Source organism: Scyliorhinus torazame, chromosome 21 (assembly GCF_047496885.1).
Source record: "Scyliorhinus torazame isolate Kashiwa2021f chromosome 21, sScyTor2.1, whole genome shotgun sequence".
Classification (NCBI taxonomy): domain Eukaryota; kingdom Metazoa; phylum Chordata; class Chondrichthyes; order Carcharhiniformes; family Scyliorhinidae; genus Scyliorhinus; species Scyliorhinus torazame.
The window spans coordinates 61,866,688-61,888,018 of record NC_092727.1 but is presented as its reverse complement, the minus strand read 5'-3'; the positions used below and the strand labels follow the sequence as shown (position 1 = coordinate 61,888,018).

Sequence of the window (21,331 nt, the reverse complement as noted above, 5' to 3'; positions counted from 1 at the left end):
GGTAAGTCAACCTTTAAAAGCACTTGTCTTTGCAGGGGCAGGCCAGTCGATTTCGGCGGCGTGAGAACAGCTGGCTGGTTAGTCAATTTCAGCAGGAGCTGAGAATTTTTCTTTTTTTTTATTTTAAATTAGTTTTTTAGGCGGGAACAGGAAGTCGACCCGCGGACGTCTGGGAAGACCCTCCCCAATAAATTCTGGTGGAGAGGAAACCCGAGACACTACACGTGTAGTGTCTCCCACCCGCCCTCCTCCTCTAACCTAATAATAAAACCCATTGGTCTGAGGTAAGTACCATATTTTATTATATTATTATTATTTTTTAGCCAGATATTGGTAGAAAGTTAGAGGAATGGCAGAGAAGGGAGTGCAATGTTCCTCCTGCAGGATGTTTGAGGTGAGGGATGCAGTTAGTGTCCCTGCTGATTTTACCTGCAGGAAGTGCTGCCATCTCCAGCTCCTCCAAGACCGAGTTAGGGAACTGGAGCTGGAGTTGGAAGAACTTCGGATCATTCGGGAGGCAGAAGGGGTCATAGATAGCAGCTTCAGGGAATTAGTTACACCAAAGATTGGAGATAGGTGGGTAACTGTAAGAGGGACTGGGAAAAAACAGTCAGTGCAGGGATCCCCTGCGGTCGTACCCCTGAGAAACAAGTATACCGCTTTGGATACTTGTGGGGGGGACGACTTACCAGGGGTAAGCCATGGGGTACGGGCCTCTGGCACGGAGTCTGTCCCTGTTGCTCAGAAGGGAAGGGGGGAGAGGAGCAGAGCATTAGTAATTGGGGACTCTATAGTCAGGGGCACAGATAGGAGATTTTGTGGGAGCGTGAGAGACTCACGTTTGGTATGTTGCCTCCCAGGTGCAAGGGTACGTGATGTCTCGGATCGTGTTTTCCGGGTCCTTAGGGGGAGGGGGAGCAGCCCCAAGTCGTGGTCCACATTGGCACCAACGACATAGGTAGGAAAGGGGACAAGGATGTCAGGCAGGCTTTCAGGGAGCTAGGATGGAAGCTCAGAACTAGAACAAACAGAGTTGTTATCTCTGGGTTGTTGCCCGTGCCACGTGATAGTGAGATGAGGAATAAGGAGAGAGAGCATTTAAACACGTGGCTACAGGGATGGTGCAGGCGGGAGGGATTCAGATTTTTGGATAACTGGGGCTCTTTCTGGGGAAGGTGGGACCTCTACAGACAGGATGGTCTACATCTGAACCTGAGGGGCACAAATATCCTGGGGGGGAGATTTGTTAGTGCTCTTTGGGGGGGTTTAAACTAATGCAGCAGGGGCATGGGAACCTGGATTGTAGTTTTAGGGTAAGGGAGAATGAGAGTATAGAGGTCAGGAGCACAGATTTGACATCGCAGGAGGGGGCCAGTGTTCAGGTAGGTGGTTTGAAGTGTGTCTACTTCAATGCCAGGAGTATACGAAACAAGGTAGGGGAACTGGCAGCGTGGGTTGGTACCTGGGACTTCGATGTTGTGGCCATTTCGGAGACATGGATAGAGCAGGGACAGGAATGATGTTGCAGGTTCCGGGGTTTAGGTGTTTTAGTAAGCTCAGAGAAGGAGGCAAAAGAGGGGGAGGTGTGGCGCTGCTAGTCAAGAGCAGTATTACGGTGGCGGAGAGGATGCTAGATGGGGACTCTTCTTCTGAGGTAGTATGGGCTGAAGTTAGAAACAGGAAAGGAGAGGTCACCCTGTTGGGAGTTTTTTATAGGCCTCCTAATAGTTCTAGGGATGTAGAGGAAAGGATGGCGAAGATGATTCTGGATATGAGCGAAAGTAACAGGGTAGTTATTATGGGAGATTTTAACTTTCCAAATATTGACTGGAAAAGATATAGTTCGAGTACAATAGATGGGTCGTTTTTTGTACAGTGTGTGCAGGAGGGTTTCCTGAAACAATATGTTGACAGGCCAACAAGAGGCGAGGCCACGTTGGATTTGGTTTTGGGTAATGAACCAGGCCAGGTGTTGGATTTGGAGGTAGGAGAGCACTTTGGGGACAGTGACCACAATTCGGTGACGTTTACGTTAATGATGGAAAGGGATAAGTATACACCGCAGGGCAAGAGTTATAGCTGGGGGAAGGGCAATTATGATGCCATTAGACGTGACTTGGGGGGGATAAGGTGGAGAAGTAGGCTGCAAGTGTTGGGCACACTGGATAAGTGGGGCTTGTTCAAGGATCAGCTACTGCGTGTTCTTGATAAGTATGTACCGGTCAGACAGGGAGGAAGGCGTCGAGCGAGGGAACCGTGGTTTACCAAGGAAGTGGAATCTCTTGTTAAGAGGAAGAAGGAGGCCTATGTGAAGATGAAGTGTGAAGTTTCGGTTGGGGCGATGGATAGTTACAAGGTAGCGAGGAAGGATCTAAAGAGAGAGCTAAGACGAGCAAGGAGGGGACATGAGAAGTATTTGGCAGGAAGGATCAAGGAAAACCCAAAAGCTTTCTATAGGTATGTCAGGAATAAGCGAATGACTAGGGAAAGAGTTGGACCAGTCAAGGACAGGGATGGGAAATTGTGTGTGGAGTCTGAAGAGATAGGCGAGATACTAAATGAATATTTTTCGTCAGTATTCACTCAGGAAAAAGATAATGTTGTGGAGGAGAATGCTGAGCCCCAGGCTAATAGAATAGATGGCATTGAGGTACGTAGGGAAGAGGTGTTGGCAATTCTGGACAGGCTGAAAATAGATAAGTCCCCGGGACCTGATGGGATTTATCCTAGGATTCTATGGGAGGCCAGGGAAGAGATTGCTGGACCTTTGGCTTTGATTTTTATGTCATCATTGGCTACAGGAATAGTGCCAGAGGACTGGAGGACAGCAAATGTGGTCCCTTTGTTCAAAAAGGGGAGCAGAGACAACCCCGGCAACTATAGGCCGGTGAGCCTCACGTCTGTAGTGGGTAAAGTCTTGGAGGGGATTATAAGAGACAAGATTTATAATCATCTAGATAGGAATAATATGATCAGGGATAGTCAGCATGGCTTTGTGAAGGGTAGGTCATGCCTCACAAACCTTATTGAGTTCTTTGAGAAGGTGACTGAACAGGTAGACGAGGGTAGAGCAGTTGATGTGGTGTATATGGATTTCAGCAAAGCGTTTGATAAGGTTCCCCACGGTAGGCTATTGCAAAAAATACGGAGGCTGGGGATTGAGGGTGATTTAGAGATGTGGATCAGAAATTGGCTAGCTGAAAGAAGACAGAGGGTGGTGGTTGATGGGAAATGTTCAGAATGGAGTACAGTCACAAGTGGAGTACCACAAGGATCTGTTCTGGGGCCGTTGCTGTTTGTCATTTTTATCAATGACCTAGAGGAAGGCGCAGAAGGGTGGGTGAGTAAATTTGCAGACGATACTAAAGTCGGTGGTGTTGTCGATAGTGTGGAAGGATGTAGCAGATTACAGAGGGATATAGATAAGCTGCAGAGCTGGGCCGAGAGGTGGCAAATGGAGTTTAATGTAGAGAAGTGTGAGGTAATTCACTTTGGAAGGAATAACAGGAATGCGGAATATTTGGCGAATGGTAAAGTTCTTGAAAGTGTGGATGAGCAGAGGGATCTAGGTGTCCATGTACATAGATCCCTGAAAGTTGCCACCCAGGTTGATAGGGTTGTGAAGAAGGCCTATGGAGTGTTGGCCTTTATTGGTAGAGGGATTGAGTTCCGGAGTCGGGAGGTCATGTTGCAGCTGTACAGAACTCTGGTACGGCCGCATTTGGAGTATTGCGTACAGTTCTGGTCACCGCATTATAGGAAGGACGTGGAGGCTTTGGAGCGGGTGCAGAGGAGATTTACCAGGATGTTGCCTGGTATGGAGGGAAAATCTTATGAGGAAAGGCTGATGGACTTGAGGTTGTTTTCGTTGGAGAGAAGAAGGTTAAGAGGAGACTTAATAGAGGCATACAAAATGATCAGGGGGTTGGATAGGGTGGACAGTGAGAGCCTTCTCCCCCGGATGGATATGGCTGGCACGAGGGGACATAACTTTAAACTGAGGGGTAATAGATATAGGACAGAGGTCAGAGGTAGGTTCTTTACGCAAAGAGTAGTGAGGCCGTGGAATGCTTACCTGCTACAGTGGTGAACCCGCCAACATTGAGGGCATTTAAAAGTTTATTGGATAAACATATGGATGATAATGGCATAGTGTAGGTTGGATGGCTTTGTTTCGGTGCAACATCGTGGGCCGAAGGGCCTGTACTGCGCTGTAATGTTCTATGTTCTATAACTAAAATGTCCCCCATGACCCCCATCTGCGGTAATCACAGATTCTCCCCCAGCCATGCTAGATACCACTTTCAAAAGATGGAGGTGGGAAGGGGGCACACTGACGGTCAGGGACTTTTACGTAGGCACAGACTGGCGACACTGGAAGAACTGACGAGAAAGTGGAAAACTAGCAAAAGGACAGGAAATGAGGACACCTCCAAATAAAACACTTCCTCTGCAAAGAGATAGTAGGGTACTCCTGGGCCCCAGAAAACCACACTACTAGAGGACCTAATAGGCACAGAAACAAGGAGGGGGGGGGGCTATGTGGGGGAAATATACGGACAGTTACTAGACAGAGCTCGAACACCACTGGACAAGACCAGACAAAAATGGGAGATGAACTGGGGACAGAGGTAGGGTGGGGACGCTGGAGCGAAGCACTGAGCAGGGCTAACTCCATCTCCTCCTGCGCAAGGCTACGCCTAATGCAGCTCAAGGTGGTGCACAGAGCACACCTGACCAGAACCCGAATGAGCAGGTTCTTCCCGGTGGTAGAGAATAAATGTGAACGGTGCCAGAGAGGCCTGGCCAACCACACCCACATGTTCTGGGCTTGTCCCAAGCTTGCTGTGGGTCTGGACAGCCTTCTCCGAGGCCTGTTCGAGGCCAACAACAAGGAGTAAGTTAAGAATTAAAAAAACAAGATAGATAAGGAACCAAAAGGACCTGCGCAACCCAGCGGAGGGAAGACGGAAGGAAGGTGGAGAGACCACAAAAAGGAGAGAAGAGGAGGGGGGGGTAACCCCCCCCCCCCCCCCACTTGAAAATAAAAACAAAGCACAGCTGAAGCCAATGGGGGGGGGGGGGACAACAACAGGGGGTGCATGCAAGGGAGGGGGCGGGGAAACATGAGGGGGGAGGAACCATAGGACCGACCCAGAGGGCGGCAAAATGTATACAGGACCAATTAAAAGAAAGACAAAATAAACCTCTTCTGTACAATAAAGTAAATTAACACGGGTAAGAAAAATGTGATATATATATTATACATACAATTGTTTATAAATAAGAGGAAATGCCAATAAAAAGATTTTTTTTTAAAAATCCACACAGACAGTGATCTAGGGCCAGGATCAAACCCTGGTAACCACTGCACCACCGAGCCGCCCTATCTTTCCTCAACATTGTATCAATATTTTCTTTAATCAAAAATGCAACTCCACCACCTTTTCCTTTCTGTCTGTCCTTCGTAAAAAACGGGATAGCCCTGAATGTTTAGTTCCTATCCTTGGTCACCTTGGAGCCATGTTCCGTAATCCCAACTATATCAACACCCCTTTACATCTATCTGTGCAACCAATTCATCCATTTTATTTTGAATATACCAAACATTCAGGTACAAAACCTTCAGGCTAGTCCTTTTAACGTTCACTTGACCGGAGCCCTAATATTTCTTTTTAGTGTCATTATCTGGACCTTGGTTTATCTGCCTATCACTTTTTTCATTCTCCTTGCTGTGTTTTACACTTGTTCTTGATTCCCCCTGCTCTGAATCCTTAACACATATTCCCATTCCCCCTGCTATATTAGTTTAAAATCTCCCCAACCGCAGGTACCGCCCCCCTCCCCCCCCCCCCCTCCCCCCCCTCCCCCCCCCCCCCCCTCCCCCCCCCCCTCGCCCCCCCCCTCCCCCCCCCCCCCCTCCCCCCCCCCCCCCTCCCCCCCCCCCCTCCCCCCCCCCCCCCCCCCCCCCCCTCAAGGACACCAGTCCTGCTCCTGTCTTTCCTGCTTGTGGAGTGGGAATCTGCGGTGTGAGCACCTCTCTATACATGCTATCCATGGTAGTCTCCACCTCGCAGATACTCCAGTGTCCCCAGCCGCGCTCTAGCAATGAATCTCTGGCATCCAGGAGCAGCAGCTGGAGACACATCCTGTACACGTGGTGGTGCTGGTAACTGGAAATGTTCCCGGTCTCCCACTTGGAGCAGGAAGAGCAGACCACGGCTTGGAGCTCCGCTGACATGTCGTACCCTTTAAATTAAAGTTTTCATTTTAATGTCAAATAACATCAACTAGTATTAACTATGGCCCTTCTTCTCTGCCCCTTGTTATTATAGAATATTGATGCACTAAGCGTCAAGAGCCACAAAGACATGTGAGACTTTAACTAAGGCTTTAATACACTACATAGGAAGCTTACCTGACACAGACGACCCCAGACAAAATGGGTCCGGTCCACAGAAGTTGGTCTTATACTGAACTCCCGGGGGAGTGGCTAATGCGGAGCTCTCCGTGGCCAGGTCAGGTTACATACAGGTGACCGAACCTCTACAGAGCTACAGTACAATACACAGTATCATACACAGGATTACAGGGCCACGTTACACACAACTATTATATAACTATGTACAATGCTAGGGAAGTACAGTGGTGTATCACCACATTCACCCCTTCCTTGTTTAGAAGGAAGTCCGGGTGAAAATATGGAGTAGCAAACACAGTGAACAAACAGTCATCAGGAGGTTCCGTGTCGTCAGAGGTCGAGACGAACGATGGGTTTGGTCGATCTCTTTGAACGTCGGAGCTGCGGCGCTGAGGTAGTGTCCGGCGGTATCCGTGCGGTCGGTGGTGCTGGGTCGCGAGGCGGCATGACGCCCCCACCTCTTCGGCTGGCTCGAGGCGAAACTGCGGGATGACAGCGGCTGGCACGGAGTAGTAACAGCCGAGGGATCGACGGGAGCAGAGAGGGGAGCGGGGTGGAGGTTGCGGGGTGGGGGCGGCAGGGGCCCCAGAAGGGGCCAGGTCCTTGATGGAGACGCCCGTCGGGGTACGCTATGTACGCGTACTGTGGGTTGGCGTGGAGGAGACGGACTCTCTCCACCAGGGGCTCCGCCTTAGAGGTCCGCACGTGCTTGCGGAGCAGGACGTCTCCCGGGGACAGGAGCCAGGACGGAAGCGATGTCACGGATGCCGATCTCCTGGAGAAGAGAAACATCCGCTCATGAGGGGTAGCATTCGTTGCAGTACACAAAAGGGACCGGATGGAGTGGAGTGCGGCAGGGAGGGCCTCCTGCCAACGGGAGAAGGGTAGGCCTTTGGACTTGAGGGCTAGCAGCACGGCCTTCCAAACTGTCGCGTTCTCTCCACCTGTCCGTTCCCCGGGGGTTGTAGCTGGTCGTCTGCTCGAGGCAACGCCCCTGGCGAGCAGGTACTGACGCAGCTCCTCACTCATGAAGGAGGAGCCACGGTCACTGCGAATGTAATTGGGATAACCGAACAGCATGAAGAGGTCGTGCAACGCTTTGATGACGGTGGTGGAGGTCGTGTCGGGGCAGGGAATGGCGAAGTGGAACCGCGAGTACTCGTCGATGACGTTGAGGAAGTACGTGTTGCGGTTGTGGGTGGGGAGGGGCCCTTTGAAGTCAATGCTGAGACGTTCAAAGGGGCGGGTAGCCTTGATTAGGTGCGCCTTGTCTGGCTTGTAGAATTGCGGCTTGCACTCCGCACAGACTTGGCAGTCCCTAGTCATGGCCTTGACCTCCTCGACTGAGAAGGGCAGGTTGTGGCCCTTGATGTAGTGGTAGAACCGCCTGACGCCCGGGTGACAGAGGTCATTATGTAGTGCCCGCAGTCGGTCATCCTGTGCGTTGGCACAAGTACTACGGGACAGGGCATCAGGAGGATCATTGAGCTTACCTGGCCGGTATAAGATAGTATAATTGTAGGTGGAGAGTTCGATCCTCCACCATAATATCTTATCATTTTTGATTTACCTTGTTGTTTGTTGTCGAACATGAACGCAACTGATCGTTGGTCAGTAACGAGGGTAAATGGTTTTCCGGCCAGGTAGTGCCTCCAGTGCCGGACGGCTTCCACTATGGCCTGTGCCTCTTCTCAACAGAGGAGTGGCGGATCTCGGGGCCTTGGAGTGTGCGGGAAAAGAAGGCGATGGGCCTGCCCGCCTGGTTGAGGGTGGCACCCAGGGTAAAGTTGGAGGCATCGCTCTCGACTTGGATGGTGCAGACTCGTCTACCGCATGCATGGCGGCTTTGGCGATAGTGGTTTTTAGGAGGTGGAAGGCCTGGCAGGCCTCAGGCGGGAAGGGAATGAGGGGGAACGGAGGTGAGGTTGGGCCTTGTCAGCGTACTCGGGCACCCACTGGGCATAGTAGGCAAAGAACCCGAGGCATTGCCTCAGTTCTTTGGGGCAGGTGGGAATGGGGAGTTCGAGAAGGGGGCGCAGACGGTCGGGATCGGGGCCGAGGACACCGTTCTCCACCACGTAGCCGGGTATGGCGAGGCGGGTGGTGCCGAAAACACATTTTGCCTCGTTGTACGTGAGATTGAGGCGTTTGGCAGTTTGGAGGAATTTAGTGAGGTTGATGTCATGGTCCTGCTGGTTGTGGCCGCAGATGGTGACATTGTCCAGATACGGGAAGGTAGCCCGCAGTCTGTTCTGGTCCACCATTCGGTCCATCTCCCGTTGAAAGACCGAGACTCCATTGGTGACGCCAAAGGGTACCCTAAGAAAGTGGTAGAGGCAGCCGTCCGCCTCAAAGGCCGTGAAGTTACGGTCCTCCGGGTGGATAGGGAGCTGGTGGTAGGCGGATTTCAAGTCTATGGTGGAGAACACCCGGTACTGTGCAATCCGGTTGACCATGTCAGATATGCGGGGGAGGGGATACGCATCAAGCAGCGTGTACCGGTTGATGGTCTGACTGTAGTCAATGACCATGCGGTGTTTCTCGCTCGACTTGACTACCACCACTTGGGCTCGCCAGGGGCTGGTGCTGTGAGCAATGATCTTTTCCGAGAGAAGGCGCTTAATCTCCGCTCGAATGAATTGGCGGTCCCCGAAAACTGTAACGCCGACTTTTAGTAGCCACGGGCTTGCAGTCGGGGGTGAGATCAGCAAACCAGTGAAGGGGGGGGGGGGATCCTGAGCGTGGACAGACTACAGGTGGGACCCGGGGGGGGGGGATCAGGGAAGAACTGGGGGTTGGAGACCGCGAGGGGGGGGGGGGGGAGGGGGGCCGTTAAAATGCAAGATGAGGCTGCGCAGGTGGCATTGGAAGTCCAGGATGAGGATCGCGGCGGCGCAGAGGTGAGGGAGGACCATGAATTTGAAATCCTGGAACACCGCGCCGTTCACTGAGAGGGTGACGACACAGTAGCCCGAAACCTCGGCCGACTGGGAGTTGGAGGCCATGGAAATATGCCTGCGCGTGGGTAGTACCTTGAGGGAGCAGCGGCGCACGGTGTCCGGGTGGCGGAAGCTCTCCGTGCTGCCGCTGTCGAAGAGGCAGGTAACAGTGAAACAATTTACCTGAACCTCCATGGTGGATCTGGCGAGCTGATGCGGTCGGTCCTGGTCGAGGACGATGGATGCGATGGTGGAGCTGTTGGAGACGGGTGCCGGATCCGGGGAGCGGCCTGCGGAAGAAGGTGGCGGCGCCTAGGCGTCGTAGGCTGCTGTTGGAGACCAGGTTGCTGTTGCTGGCTGCATCTCCGTTGTTTGCAGCATTTCGGTCGAGTGTGCAGGACCGGAAGTGACGATCAGCGGTAGACCGGACGTGACGTAAGTCGGTGTTCTGGGCGGTGCCCATGCAGACCACGTGGAGGGGGGGCCAGAGGTCGAGTGCCCAGGACCGGAAGTGCCGATCGGCGGCGGGGCGGACCCGGAAGCAACGATCGGCGGCGGACCGGACGTGTCGTGCGGCGGACCGGAAGTGAAGGGAGCCGGGCCGGGGATGATCAAAGATGGCGGCGCCCCTGCGTCGCACATGTCGAAAAGCGAGCCGGGAACGGAGGATGGCGACACCCAGGAGTAGCAGGCCATGGTGTTGGACCCCGAGGCAGCAGTGGAGCGGCAGACGTTTGCAAAGTGGCCTTTCTTGCCACAGGCCGAACAGGTAGCATCTCTAGCAGGGCAGCGTTTCCTGGGGTGTTTTGCCTGGCCACAAAAGTACACTGGGGCCCAGGCATTATTTTTACTGCTGTGTGGCTGGGTGGGCCGTGACTTGTCGGGGTTGTTGCTGGGAGGTAGCGGCCACGTAGGGGACGTGGGCAGGCGTATAGGAAGTTTGTGCAGGCGTGTAGGACGCAGTATTGTCATAGGCTGCCTGTTGGGCATCAGCCATAGTGACTGCCGTGTCCAGAGTCAGGGTAGTTTGTGCCAGAAGGAGTTGGCGCATCGGGACGGAAGCGATGCCAGCTACAAAGGCATCAAGCGCCAGGGCCTCAGTGTTCTGCTCAGCGGAGACTGCTGGCACGTTGTAGGTGAGCGCGAGGGCACGGAGGTCCCGAACGAACACGGATAGGGGTTCACCCGGCTGCTGGTGCTGGGAGGCGAGGCGGTGGCGGGCGTAAATAGAATTAACAGTTCGTGCATACCGGCTTTTGAGCTTCATGATGGCGTCGGCGTAGGTCGTAGTTCCCGTGATGAGGTCGAAAAGGCCGTAGTCGAGCCGTGAGCACAGGAGGTTGAGTCGGTCAGCGTCTGTTTTGGCGAAGGCGGAGGATGCTTCCAGGTAGGCCTCGAAACACCGGAGCCAGCAGGTGAAAAGGTGATCCGCGCGTGGAGCGTGGGGGTCGAGCGAGAGCTTGTCGGGTTTCAGAGCAGCCTCCATTATAACTGTAGTGTATTAAATTGATGCACTAAGCGTCAAGAACCACAAAGAAATGTGAGACTTTAACTAAGGCTTTAATACACTACATAGGAAGCTTACCTGACACAGACGACCCCAGACAAAATGGGTCCGGTCACAGAAGTTGGTCTTATACTGAACTCCCGGGGGAGTGGCTAAGGCGGAGCTCTCCGAGGCCCAACAGGCAGGTTACATACAGGTGACCGAACCTCTACAGAGCTACAGTACAATACACAGTACCATACACAGGATTACAGGGCCACGTTACACACAACTATTATATAACTATGTACAATGCTAGGGAAGTACAGTGGTGTATCACCACAAATATATATATATACTCACCAAATCAGCTCTTTCGATTTCCTAGTTCTGCTTTCAGATTCACTTCCCTTTTATCCTCCAAGTTTGGTTCCCTAACAATTATCTATTTTCAGTTATTTAGGTTACAGCAATTTAGACACGGGTCCCGAAAATCAGTTGCTCACCAACCAATCAGCTTACCGCTTCCCTGTGATGTCCCTGTTGATTTTTTTTCTTCAAACACAGCATGCTGCTTGAACAGCTCCTGAGCCTCAGGAAAGCTGTCCCCTGTAGACCCGGTATTCTGCTGCCTAAAGGTAAACAAGGGCCGCGAGCCTCGCATTCCCTTTATCCTCCGCTCCCAATAGTGTCCCTCGCAGGTCCGGTACACGCTGCTGCCTGAAGCATGACTCCACGCTAAAAATTAGTTCTCAGGTGACAGGAGTCCGATGCATAACCTAGAATCTCTGTAACAGGTGGGGCAGACTGTAGTTGGAAGACTGGGTGGGTGGCGTGCCTGGGTTGCCACATGTTCCATTAGTTGTAGATGCTTGACATCAGCTTGCTCTCTGCGGTGAACCTCAAGGTGCCCAGCTCCTTCCCGTTTGCTTTTTCTCCACTTCGAGCGATCTTGGGCCAGGGATTCCAGGTGTTGATGGGGGCGTCGTACCGGTAAAACTATTTGGATATTATTTGGAGGGTAGCACTGTGGCTTCACAGCGCCAGAGTCCCAGGTTCAATTCCCCGCTGGGTCACTATCTGTGCTGAGTCTGCTCGTTCTCCCTGTGTGTACGTGGGTTTCCTCCGGGTGCTCCCACAGTCCAAAGACGTGCAGGTTAGGTGGACTGACGATGCTAAATTGCTCTTAGTGTCGGGGTTACTGGGATATGGGGATAGGGTAAAGTGAGGGCTTAAGAGGGTCGGTGCAAACTCGATGGGCTGAATGGCCTCCTTCTGCGCACTGTATGTTGTATGTTCTTTCAATTTTTAACAATCAAAACACGGAGGCTCGCTGTCAGGCAGATATCAGAACGGGTCAATAATTTTACCTAAAATTTAAAGACAGTCCTAAAACATCAGTGTTCTAAACCTCAGAATTATAACAAGTGACAGGAGAAAATATCACAAAATTGGAAAATGATACCTGGATCTGCAAGGCTCTGGGCCAGGTGCTGGAAAATGGGATTAGAATGGACAGCTAATTTTTTATTTTTCAACCAGCACAGACACAATGTGCTGATTGGTCTTTTGCTGTGCTGTAACTTTTCTATGGTCCTATGATTCTAGAATGAGGAAATGTCAGAGACCTTAAACAAATATTTTGTATCTGTCTTCACAATAGAAGGTAAATTATATCTCAGAAATAGTGGGTGACTAAACAGATAATAAGATTGAAAGCTTAAATTAAGCAATGTCAGCAGAGAAAAATAAAAGAGCTTTAAGGGATTAAAAGTCAACAAATCCCCAACCTGATGGCTTACATCCTATGGTTCTCAAAGAGATAACGTGTAGATAGTAAATTCCCCTAAATTCTACAATGGTCCCAGGTGCGTTTGCAAGTTTGCAAATGTAGCTTCTTTCAAGAAAGGAGGGAGAGAGCCAAAAGGAAAATGCTGAAATGTATTATTAAAAAATTCTTAAAATTCATAGTATGATCAGAGTCCATATAACTTTGCAAAGTCGAAATTGTGTTTGACAAATTTATTATATTTTTAAATAATAATAATCCTTTTTAGTGTCACAAGCAGGCTTACAAGCACTGCAATAAAGTTACTGTGAAAAGCCCCTAATCGCCACACTGCGGTGCCTGTTCGGGTACACAGAGGGAGAATACAGAATGTCCAATTCAACTAACAAGCACATCTTTCGGGATTGTGGGAGGAAACCTAAGCACCCGGAGGAAACCCACGCAAACACAGGGAGAACGTGCAAACTCCGCACAGACTGTGACCCAAGCGTGAATCGAACCCAGGACCCTGATGCTATGAAGTAACAGTGCTAACCACTGTGCTATCGTGCCGCCCGATATTGAGGATGTAGGGTAGATAAATGGAAACCAGTTGTTATAGAATACTTGGATTTCCATCCAATTGAGTCTAAGGTGGCACATAAAAGGTTAACATTAAGATATGGTGCTGTTGGACAGGCAATGTAAAAATCTTGCCCAATGGTGGAATGTTTCAGAGGTGTTAAGTTGCTGGTAATAATGGTTAGTGGAAGAAGGGCTAAGGCACGGGACCGATGATTGGTGGAGGGGAGAATTTAAGTTACTGGTAATAATGGAAATATTTAAAGTATTGAAATATTCAAATAATTATCCTATTTCCTCTGAAAGTTCTGACAGAATCTCCTGCCACACCCCCTGCAGGCATTGCATTCCATCTTCATAAATCTGTGTCCTCTGCTTCCCAATTCCTTAACCACAGGAATCAGTTTCTCCTTATTTACTCTATTAGTTGAGACAGCTTCTGTGTATGTCCAGTTGCTTTTTCCTATTTGAAGCTACACATTGTTCAAGGAAAATTCAGGCCAATCGATTCCTTCGCTCTGTCTCATCTTAGGTCCTTCATTAGGAAATTGGAAAGTAATCTGTTCGATATAGTTTCAGTGTTGTTTACTGTATTACAGAAACAGAAAATTTAGATATAAAAGATGGTAAATTGTAAACTCACTTGTAATAAAGGCCACATTTGCTGAGGACTCGTTTAGAAGACCAAACCTCAATGGGAGTTCCTCCCCAACATGATTCCACCAACCCAATCGGATACTGCAGCTTGTCATAGAGATATCGGCCAAACAACCAGCAGACAGCTGAGAACGAGGTGAAATTGCCATTGCCAAGAATTTCTACAATTCAATAAAAGATAATAACAAACAGGATTTTATCTTCCTTCAAAATAGCACTGGGCTTCTCTACCATCAGATCGATAAAGTGCTCCTGATGGGTGAAAACCAGAAAACGCAAGCCTAACCTGAAAATTAGCTAGACCTTTCAGAAATGAAAAAGAAGCATTTTTTTAAACTAAGGTTTATGAAAATCCAAGTCTCTTTCCCCAAAAAATCTGTGTATTCTGCAGTTCAATTTGAGTATTATATTGAGACGCCACCTTCAAGGAGGTGGAGACAGGATGGGAGGACACTGACGGTTAAGGAATTTTACACAGATGACAGACTAGCGACCTTAGAGGAGCTGACAAAGTGACTGGATCTACCAAACAGGAACAAATTCCGCATCTATAGGTCAAAACCTTTTCTCCGCAAGCAGACGATTGTATACCCATGAACCCCAAAAGGCACAATGGTAGAGGAGTTGCTGGACGCGGACAGCCTTTGGAGGGTAAACTGCGGGGTCCTGTAAGGATAACCTTTAGAAAGGATGCGCTCTCCGCTGGACGAAACTCGGCAAAAATGGGAGGAAGAGCTAGGTACGGAAAGAAGGCAGGGACTCTGGAGCGCAGCACTGTGCAGGACCAACTCAGCCTTCTCATGCGCAAGGCTGAGCATCATGCAACTGAAAGTGGCAAGCAGAGCACACCTGACCGAATGAGCAAGTTCTTCCCGGAGATGGAGGGCATGGGATGTGGCATATCTATCTATCTACAGATTGTTGTAACAAGGTAGATTTGTGACTTCCGGTTGCGGCTATGCTGAGCTAAGTCGCACGTTCGGCAGCTCCCTCCAGAAACTGACTTTTGGGCTCTTTTTAGGGGCCCCAGCGGCATTTGTTGAACGGTTCCCAGTGTGGGAAGGTGACAGTACGATTTCCCCGGCACTGGATGGATTGGACCAGGAGTGGAGTGGTGAAAAAAGTAATTCTGGTGCAGCGAAAAGTGCGAGAGAGGAAAGCCAAGATGGCGGCGGGTGGAGGCCAGGGAGCGTGGGCACAAGAGCAGCAGGAGTTTCTCAAGTGCTGCTTCACGGAATTGAAAGCAGAGCTGCTGGAGCCGATGAAGGCTTCGATCGACAAGCTGGTCGAGACCCAGAAGGCCCAAGGGGCGGTGATCCGGGAGGTGCGGCAGAAGGCCTCGGAGAATGAGGACGAGATATTGGGCCTGGCGGTGAAGGTGGAGGCGCACGAAGCGCTGCATAAGAAATGGCAGAAGTTTGAGGACATGGAGAATCGGTCGAGGAGGAAGAATCTGTGGATTCTGGGTCTCCCTGAGGGAGTGGAGGGGTCGGATGCTGGAGCATATGTGGTCACGATGCTGAACACGTTAATGGTCGCGGATGCCTTCCCGAGTCCCCTGGAGCTGGATGGGGCCCACCGAGTCCTGGCGAGGAGGCCGCCACTCCAGCACAGGAACAGGCCCTTCGGCCCTCCAAGCCCGTGCCGACCATGCTGCCCGACTAAACTACAATCTTCTACACTTCCTGGGTCCGTATCCCTCTATTCCCATCCTATTCTTGTATTTGTCAAGATGCCCCTTAAATGTCACTATCGCCCCTGCTTCCACCACCTCCTCCGGTAGCGAGTTCCAGGCACCCACTACCCATTGCGTAAAAAACTTGCCTCGTACATCTACTCTAAACTTTGCCCCTCTCACCTTAAACCTATGCCCCCTAGTAATTGACCCCTCTACCCCGGGGAAAAGCCTCTGACTATCCACTCTGCCTATGCTCCTCATAATTTTGTAGACCTCTATCAGGTCGCCCCTCAACCTCCTTCGTTCCAGTGAGAACAAACCGAGTTTATTCAACCGCTCCTCATAGCTATTGCCCTCCATACCAGGCAACATTCTGGTAAATCTCTTCTGCACCCGCTCTAAAGCCTCCATCCTTCTGGTAGTGTGGCGACCAGAATTGAACACTATACTCCAAGTGTGGCCTAACTAAGGTTCTATACAGCTGCAACATGACTTGCCAATTCTTATACTCAATGCCCCGGCCAATGAAGGCAAGCATGCCGTATGCCTTCTTGACTACCTTCTCCACCTGTGTTGCCCCTTTCAGTGACCTGTGGACCTGTACTCCTAGATCTCTTTGACTTCCAATACTCTTGAGGGTTCTACATTGACTGTATATTCCCTACCTGCATTAGACCTTCCAAAATGCATTACCTCACATTTGCCCGGATTAAACTCCATCTGCCATCTCTCCGCCCAAGTCTCCAAACAATCTAAATCCTGCTGTATCCTCTGACAGTCCTCATCGCTATCCGCAATTCCACCAACCTTTGTGTTGTCTGCAAACTTACTAATCAGACCAGTTACATTTTCCTCCAAATCATTTATATATACTACAAACAGCAAAGGTCCCAGCACTGATCCCTGTGGAACACCACTGGTCACAGCCCTCCAATTAGAAAAGCATCCTTCCATTGCTACTCTCTGCCTTCTATGACCTAGCCAGTTCTGTATCCACCTTGCCAGCTCACCCCTGATCCCATGTGACTTCTAGTCTACCATGAGGGACCTTGTCAAAGGCCTTACTGAAGTCCATATAGACAACATCCACTGCCCTACCTGCATCAATCATCTTAGTGACCTCCTCGAAATACTCTATCAAGTTAGTGAGACACGACCTCCCCTTCACAAAACCATGCTGCCTCTCACTAAACGTCCATTTGCTTCCAAATGGGAGTAGATCCTGTCTCGAAGAATTCTCTCCAGTAATTTCCCTACCACTGAAGTAAGGCTCACAGGCCTGTAGTTCCCTGGATTATCCTTGCTACCCTTCTTCAACAGAGGAACAACATTGGCTATTCTCCAGTCCTCCGGGACATCACCTGAAGACAGTGAGGCTCCAAAGATGTCTGTCAAGGCCTCAGCAATTTCCTCTCCAGCCTCCTTCAGTATTCTGGGGTAGATCCCATCAGGCCCTGGGGACTTATCTACCTTAATATTTTTTAAGACACCCAACACCTCGTCTTTTTGAATCTCAATGTGATCCAGGCTATCTACACACCCTTCTCCAGACTCAACATCTACCAATTTCTTCTCTTTGGTGAATACTGATGCAAAGGATTCATTTAGTACCTCGCCCATTTCCTCTGGCTCCACAAATAGATTCCCTTGCCTATCCTTCAGTGGACCAACCCTTTCCCTGGCTACCCTCTTGCTTTTTATGTACGTGTAAAAAGCCTTGGGATTTTCCTTAACCCTATTTGCCAATGACTTTTCGTGACCCCTTCTAGCCCTCCTGACTCCTTGCTTAAGTTCCTTCCTACTTTCCTTATATTCCACACAGGCTTCGTCTGTTCCCAGCCTTTTAGCCGACAAATGCCTCCTTTTTCTTTTTGACGAGGCCTACAATATCTCTCGTTATCCAAGGTTCCCGAAAATTGCCGTATTTATCCTTTTTCCTGACAGGAACATGCCGGTGCTGAATTCCTTTCAACTGACACTTGAAAGCCTCCCACATGTCAGATGTTGATTTGCCCTCAAACATCCGCCCCCAATCTATGTTCTTCAGTTCCTGCCTAATATTGTTATAATTAGCCTTCCCCCAATTTAGCACATTCATCCTAGGACCACTCTTATCCTTGTCCACCAGCACTTTAAAACTTACTGAATTGTGGTCACTGTTCCCGAAATGCTCCCCGACTGAAACATCTACCACCTGGCCGGGCTCATTTCCCAATACCAGGTCCAGGACCGCCCCTTCCCTAGTTGGACTGTCCACATATTGTTTTAAGAAGCCCTCCTGGATGCTCCTTACAAACTCCGCCCCGTCTAAGCTCCTGGCACTAAGTGAGTCCCAGTCAATATTGGGGAAGTTGAAGTCTCCCATCACCACAACCCTGTTGTTTTTACTGTTTTCCAAAATCTGTCTACCTATCTGCTCCTCTATCTCCCGCTAGCTGTTGGGAGGCCTGCAGTAAACCCCCAACATTGTGACTGCACCCTTCTTATTCCTGATCTCTACCCATATAGCCTCACTGCCCTCTGAGGTGTCCTCCCGCAGTACAGCTGTGATATTCTCCCTAACCAGTAGCGCAACTCCGACACCCCTTTTACATCCCCCTCTATCCCGCCTGAAACATCTAAATCCTAAACGTTTAGCTGCCAATCCTGCCCTTCCCTCAACCAGGTCTCTGTAATGGCAACAACATCATAGTTCCAAGTACTAATCCAAGCTCTAAGTTCATCTGCCTACCCGTAATACTTCTTGCATTAAAATATATGAACTTCAGGCCACCAGACCCGCTGTGTTCAGCAACTTCTCCCTGACTGCTCTGCCTCAGAGCCCCACTGTCCCTATTCCCTAGTTCTCCCTCAATGCTCTCACCTTCTGACCTATTGCTCCCGTGCCCACCCCCCTGCCATACTAGTTTAAACCCTCCCGTGTGACACTAGCAAACCTCGCGGCCAGGATATTTATGCCTCTCCAGTTTAGATGCAACCCGTCCTTCTTATATAGGTCACACCTGCCGCGGAAGAGCTCCCAGTGGTCCAGATAACGGAAACCCTCCCTCCTACACCAGCTGTTTAGCCACGTGTTTAGCTGCTCTATCTTCCTATTTCTAGCCTCACTGGCACGTGGCACAGGGAGTAATCCCGAGATTACAACCCTAAAGGTCCTGTCTTTTAACTTTCTGAATAGCTCCCTGAACTCCTGCTGCAGGACCTCATGCCCCTTCCTGCCTATGTCGTTAGTAGCAATATGTACAACGACCTCTGCCTGTTTGCCCTCCCCCTTCAGGATGCCCTCTACCCGTTCGGAGACATCCTGGACCCTGGCACCAGGGAGGCAACATACCATCCTGGAGTCTCTTTCACGTCCACAGAAGCGCTATCTGTGCCCCTGACTACAGAGTCCCCTATTACTATTGCTCTTCTGCGCTTTGACCCTCCCTTCTGAACATCAGAGCCAGCCGTGGTGCCACTGCTCTGGCTGCTGCTGTTGTCCCCTGATAGGCTATCCCCCCCGACAGTATCCAAAGGGGTATACCTGTTCGAGAGGGGGACAACCACAGGGGATTCCTGCACTGACTGCCTGCCCTTTCTGGTGGTCACCCATTTCTCTGCCTGCACCTTGGGTGTGACCACATTTATATAACTGCTATCTATGACGCTTTCCGCCACCAGCATGCTCCTAAGTGCACCAACTGCTGCTCCAACCGAACCATGCGGTCTGTGAGGAGCTCCAGTTGGGTGCACTTTCTGCAGATGAAGCCATCCGGGACGCTGGAAGCCTCCCGGACCTGCCACATCTCACAGTCAGAGCACTGCTCAGACCTAGCTGGGGGGTTGGGTGGGAGGAAGGGGGGACTGAGTTGCTGCTGCATTGACCAAAGGTGAGCTGGAGCTCGGAGAGACGGGGCGTGGGTCTGCCGTGGGGGGAATGGAGAGTGTGGGAGGCGCGGGCACGTGGCTGGCCTAGAAAAGGGGATGGCTAATCGGCGGGGGGGTGCAGGGAAGCCCCCTGATCCAGCTGATAACTTGGAATGTGAGAGGCCTGAACGGGCCGGTCAAGAGGGCCCGTATGTTCGCGCACCTGAAAGGACTGAAGGCAGATGTGGTTATGCTCCAGGAGACGCATTTGAGGGTGGCAGATCAGGTTAGGCTGAGAAAGGGGTGGGTAGGGCAGGTTTTCCACTCGGGGTTGGACGCAAAGAATCGAGGGGTGGCGATTTTGGTGGGGAAGCGGGTGTCGTTTGAGGCTCTGAACATCGTGGCAGACAATGGAGGTAGGTATGTGATGGTGAGTGGTAAGCTGCAGGGGGTGCAGGTGGGATTAGTGAATGTATATGCCCCGAATTGGGACGATGCCGGATTTATGCGGCGCATGTTGGGCCGGATTCCGGACCTGGAGGCAGGGAGCTTGATAATGGGGGAGGGGGGGGGGGGGGAACGGACGGACTTCAACACGGTACTGGATCCAGCATTGGACCGCTCCATGTCCAGGACGGGTAAGAGGCCGGCGGCGGCCAAGGTGCTGAGTGGGTTTATAGACCAGATGGGAGGAGTGGACCCATGGAGGTTTGTCAGGCCGGGCGGGGGCCAGTGAATATTCTTTTGTTTCCCACGTCCATAAAGCCGACTCCCGGATAGACTTCTTCGTTATGAGCAGGGCACTAATTCCGAGGGTGGAGGGCACGGAGTATTCGGCCATAGCCATCTCAGACCCTGCCCTGCATTGGGTGGAGCTGTTGCTAGGGGAGGAGAGGGACCAGCATCCGCTATGGCGCCTGGATGTGGGCTTGCTGGCGGATCCGGGGGTGTATTGAAAGCTAACTAGAGGCTAACAATAATGGGGAGGTGCAGGTGGGGGTGGTCTGGGGCGCGCTGAAGACGGTGATTAGGGGAGAGCTAATCTCCACTAGGGCCCACAAGGAGAAGAAGGAGAGGAGAGTGAGGGAGAGATTGGTGGGGGAGATTTTAAGGGTGGATAGGAGGTATGCAGAGGTCCCCGAGGAGGGACTACTCAAAGAGCGACGAAGCCTCCAGGCCGAGTTCGACCTGTTGACCACCAAGATGGCAGAGGTGCAGTGGAGGAAAGCGCAAGGGGCAGTGTATGAGTGCGGGGAGAAGGCTAGCCGGATGTTGGCACACCAGCTTCGGAAGCGGGATGTAGCGAGGGAGATTGGGGGAGTTAGGGATAAAGGGGGGAACACGGTGCGGAGTGCGGTGGGAATAAATGGGGTATTTAGAGACTTTTATGAGGGGCTGTATAGGTCTGAGCCCCCGACGGAGGAGGGGGGGATGCGTCGATTTTTGGATCGACTGAAGTTCCCGAGGGTGGAGGAGGAGCTGGTGGCTGGGCTTGGGGCATCGGTAGGGCTGGAGGAGCTGACTAAGGGGCTGGGGAGTATGCAGGTGGGGAAGGCACCGGGGCCAGATGGGTTCCCGGTGGAATTTTACCGAAAGTACGTGGACCTGCTGGGCCCTCTATTAGTGAGGGCTTTCAACGAGGCGAGGGAGGGGGGGGGGGGGGGGGGGGGGGGCCTCCCCCCGACGATGTCCAGAGCGCTGATCTCGAAGCGGGACAAGGACCCATTACAGTGTGGGTCGTATCGGCCAATCTCTCTCAACGTGGACGCGAAGCTGTTGGCTACCAGAATTGAGGACTGTGTCCCGGGGGTGATTCACGAGGACCAGACGGGTTTTGTTCAGGGAAGGCAGCTGAATACCAATGTGCGGAGGCTCCTTAACTTAATCATGATGCTACAGTGGAGGGGGAGGCGGAGATAGTGGCGGCGATGGACGCGGAGAAGGCCTTTGA

At 51.3% G+C, this 21,331-nt stretch overlaps 1 protein-coding gene across 2 annotated transcripts in view; it reads right to left on the bottom strand.

The window, feature by feature from the left end:
• Window positions 1–21,331, bottom strand: part of siae (sialic acid acetylesterase) — a 187,218-nt gene that overhangs the window by 62,743 nt on the left and 103,144 nt on the right. For both annotated transcript variants that reach the window (XR_011937457.1, XM_072486869.1), the window contains exon 5: window positions 13,840–14,014. Coding sequence is in view for 1 of the 2 variants with exons in the window: in XM_072486869.1 (XP_072342970.1) it covers window positions 13,840–14,014 (175 nt within the window). In the remaining variant the exon portion in view is untranslated. The remainder of the gene's footprint in view (window positions 1–13,839; window positions 14,015–21,331) is intronic.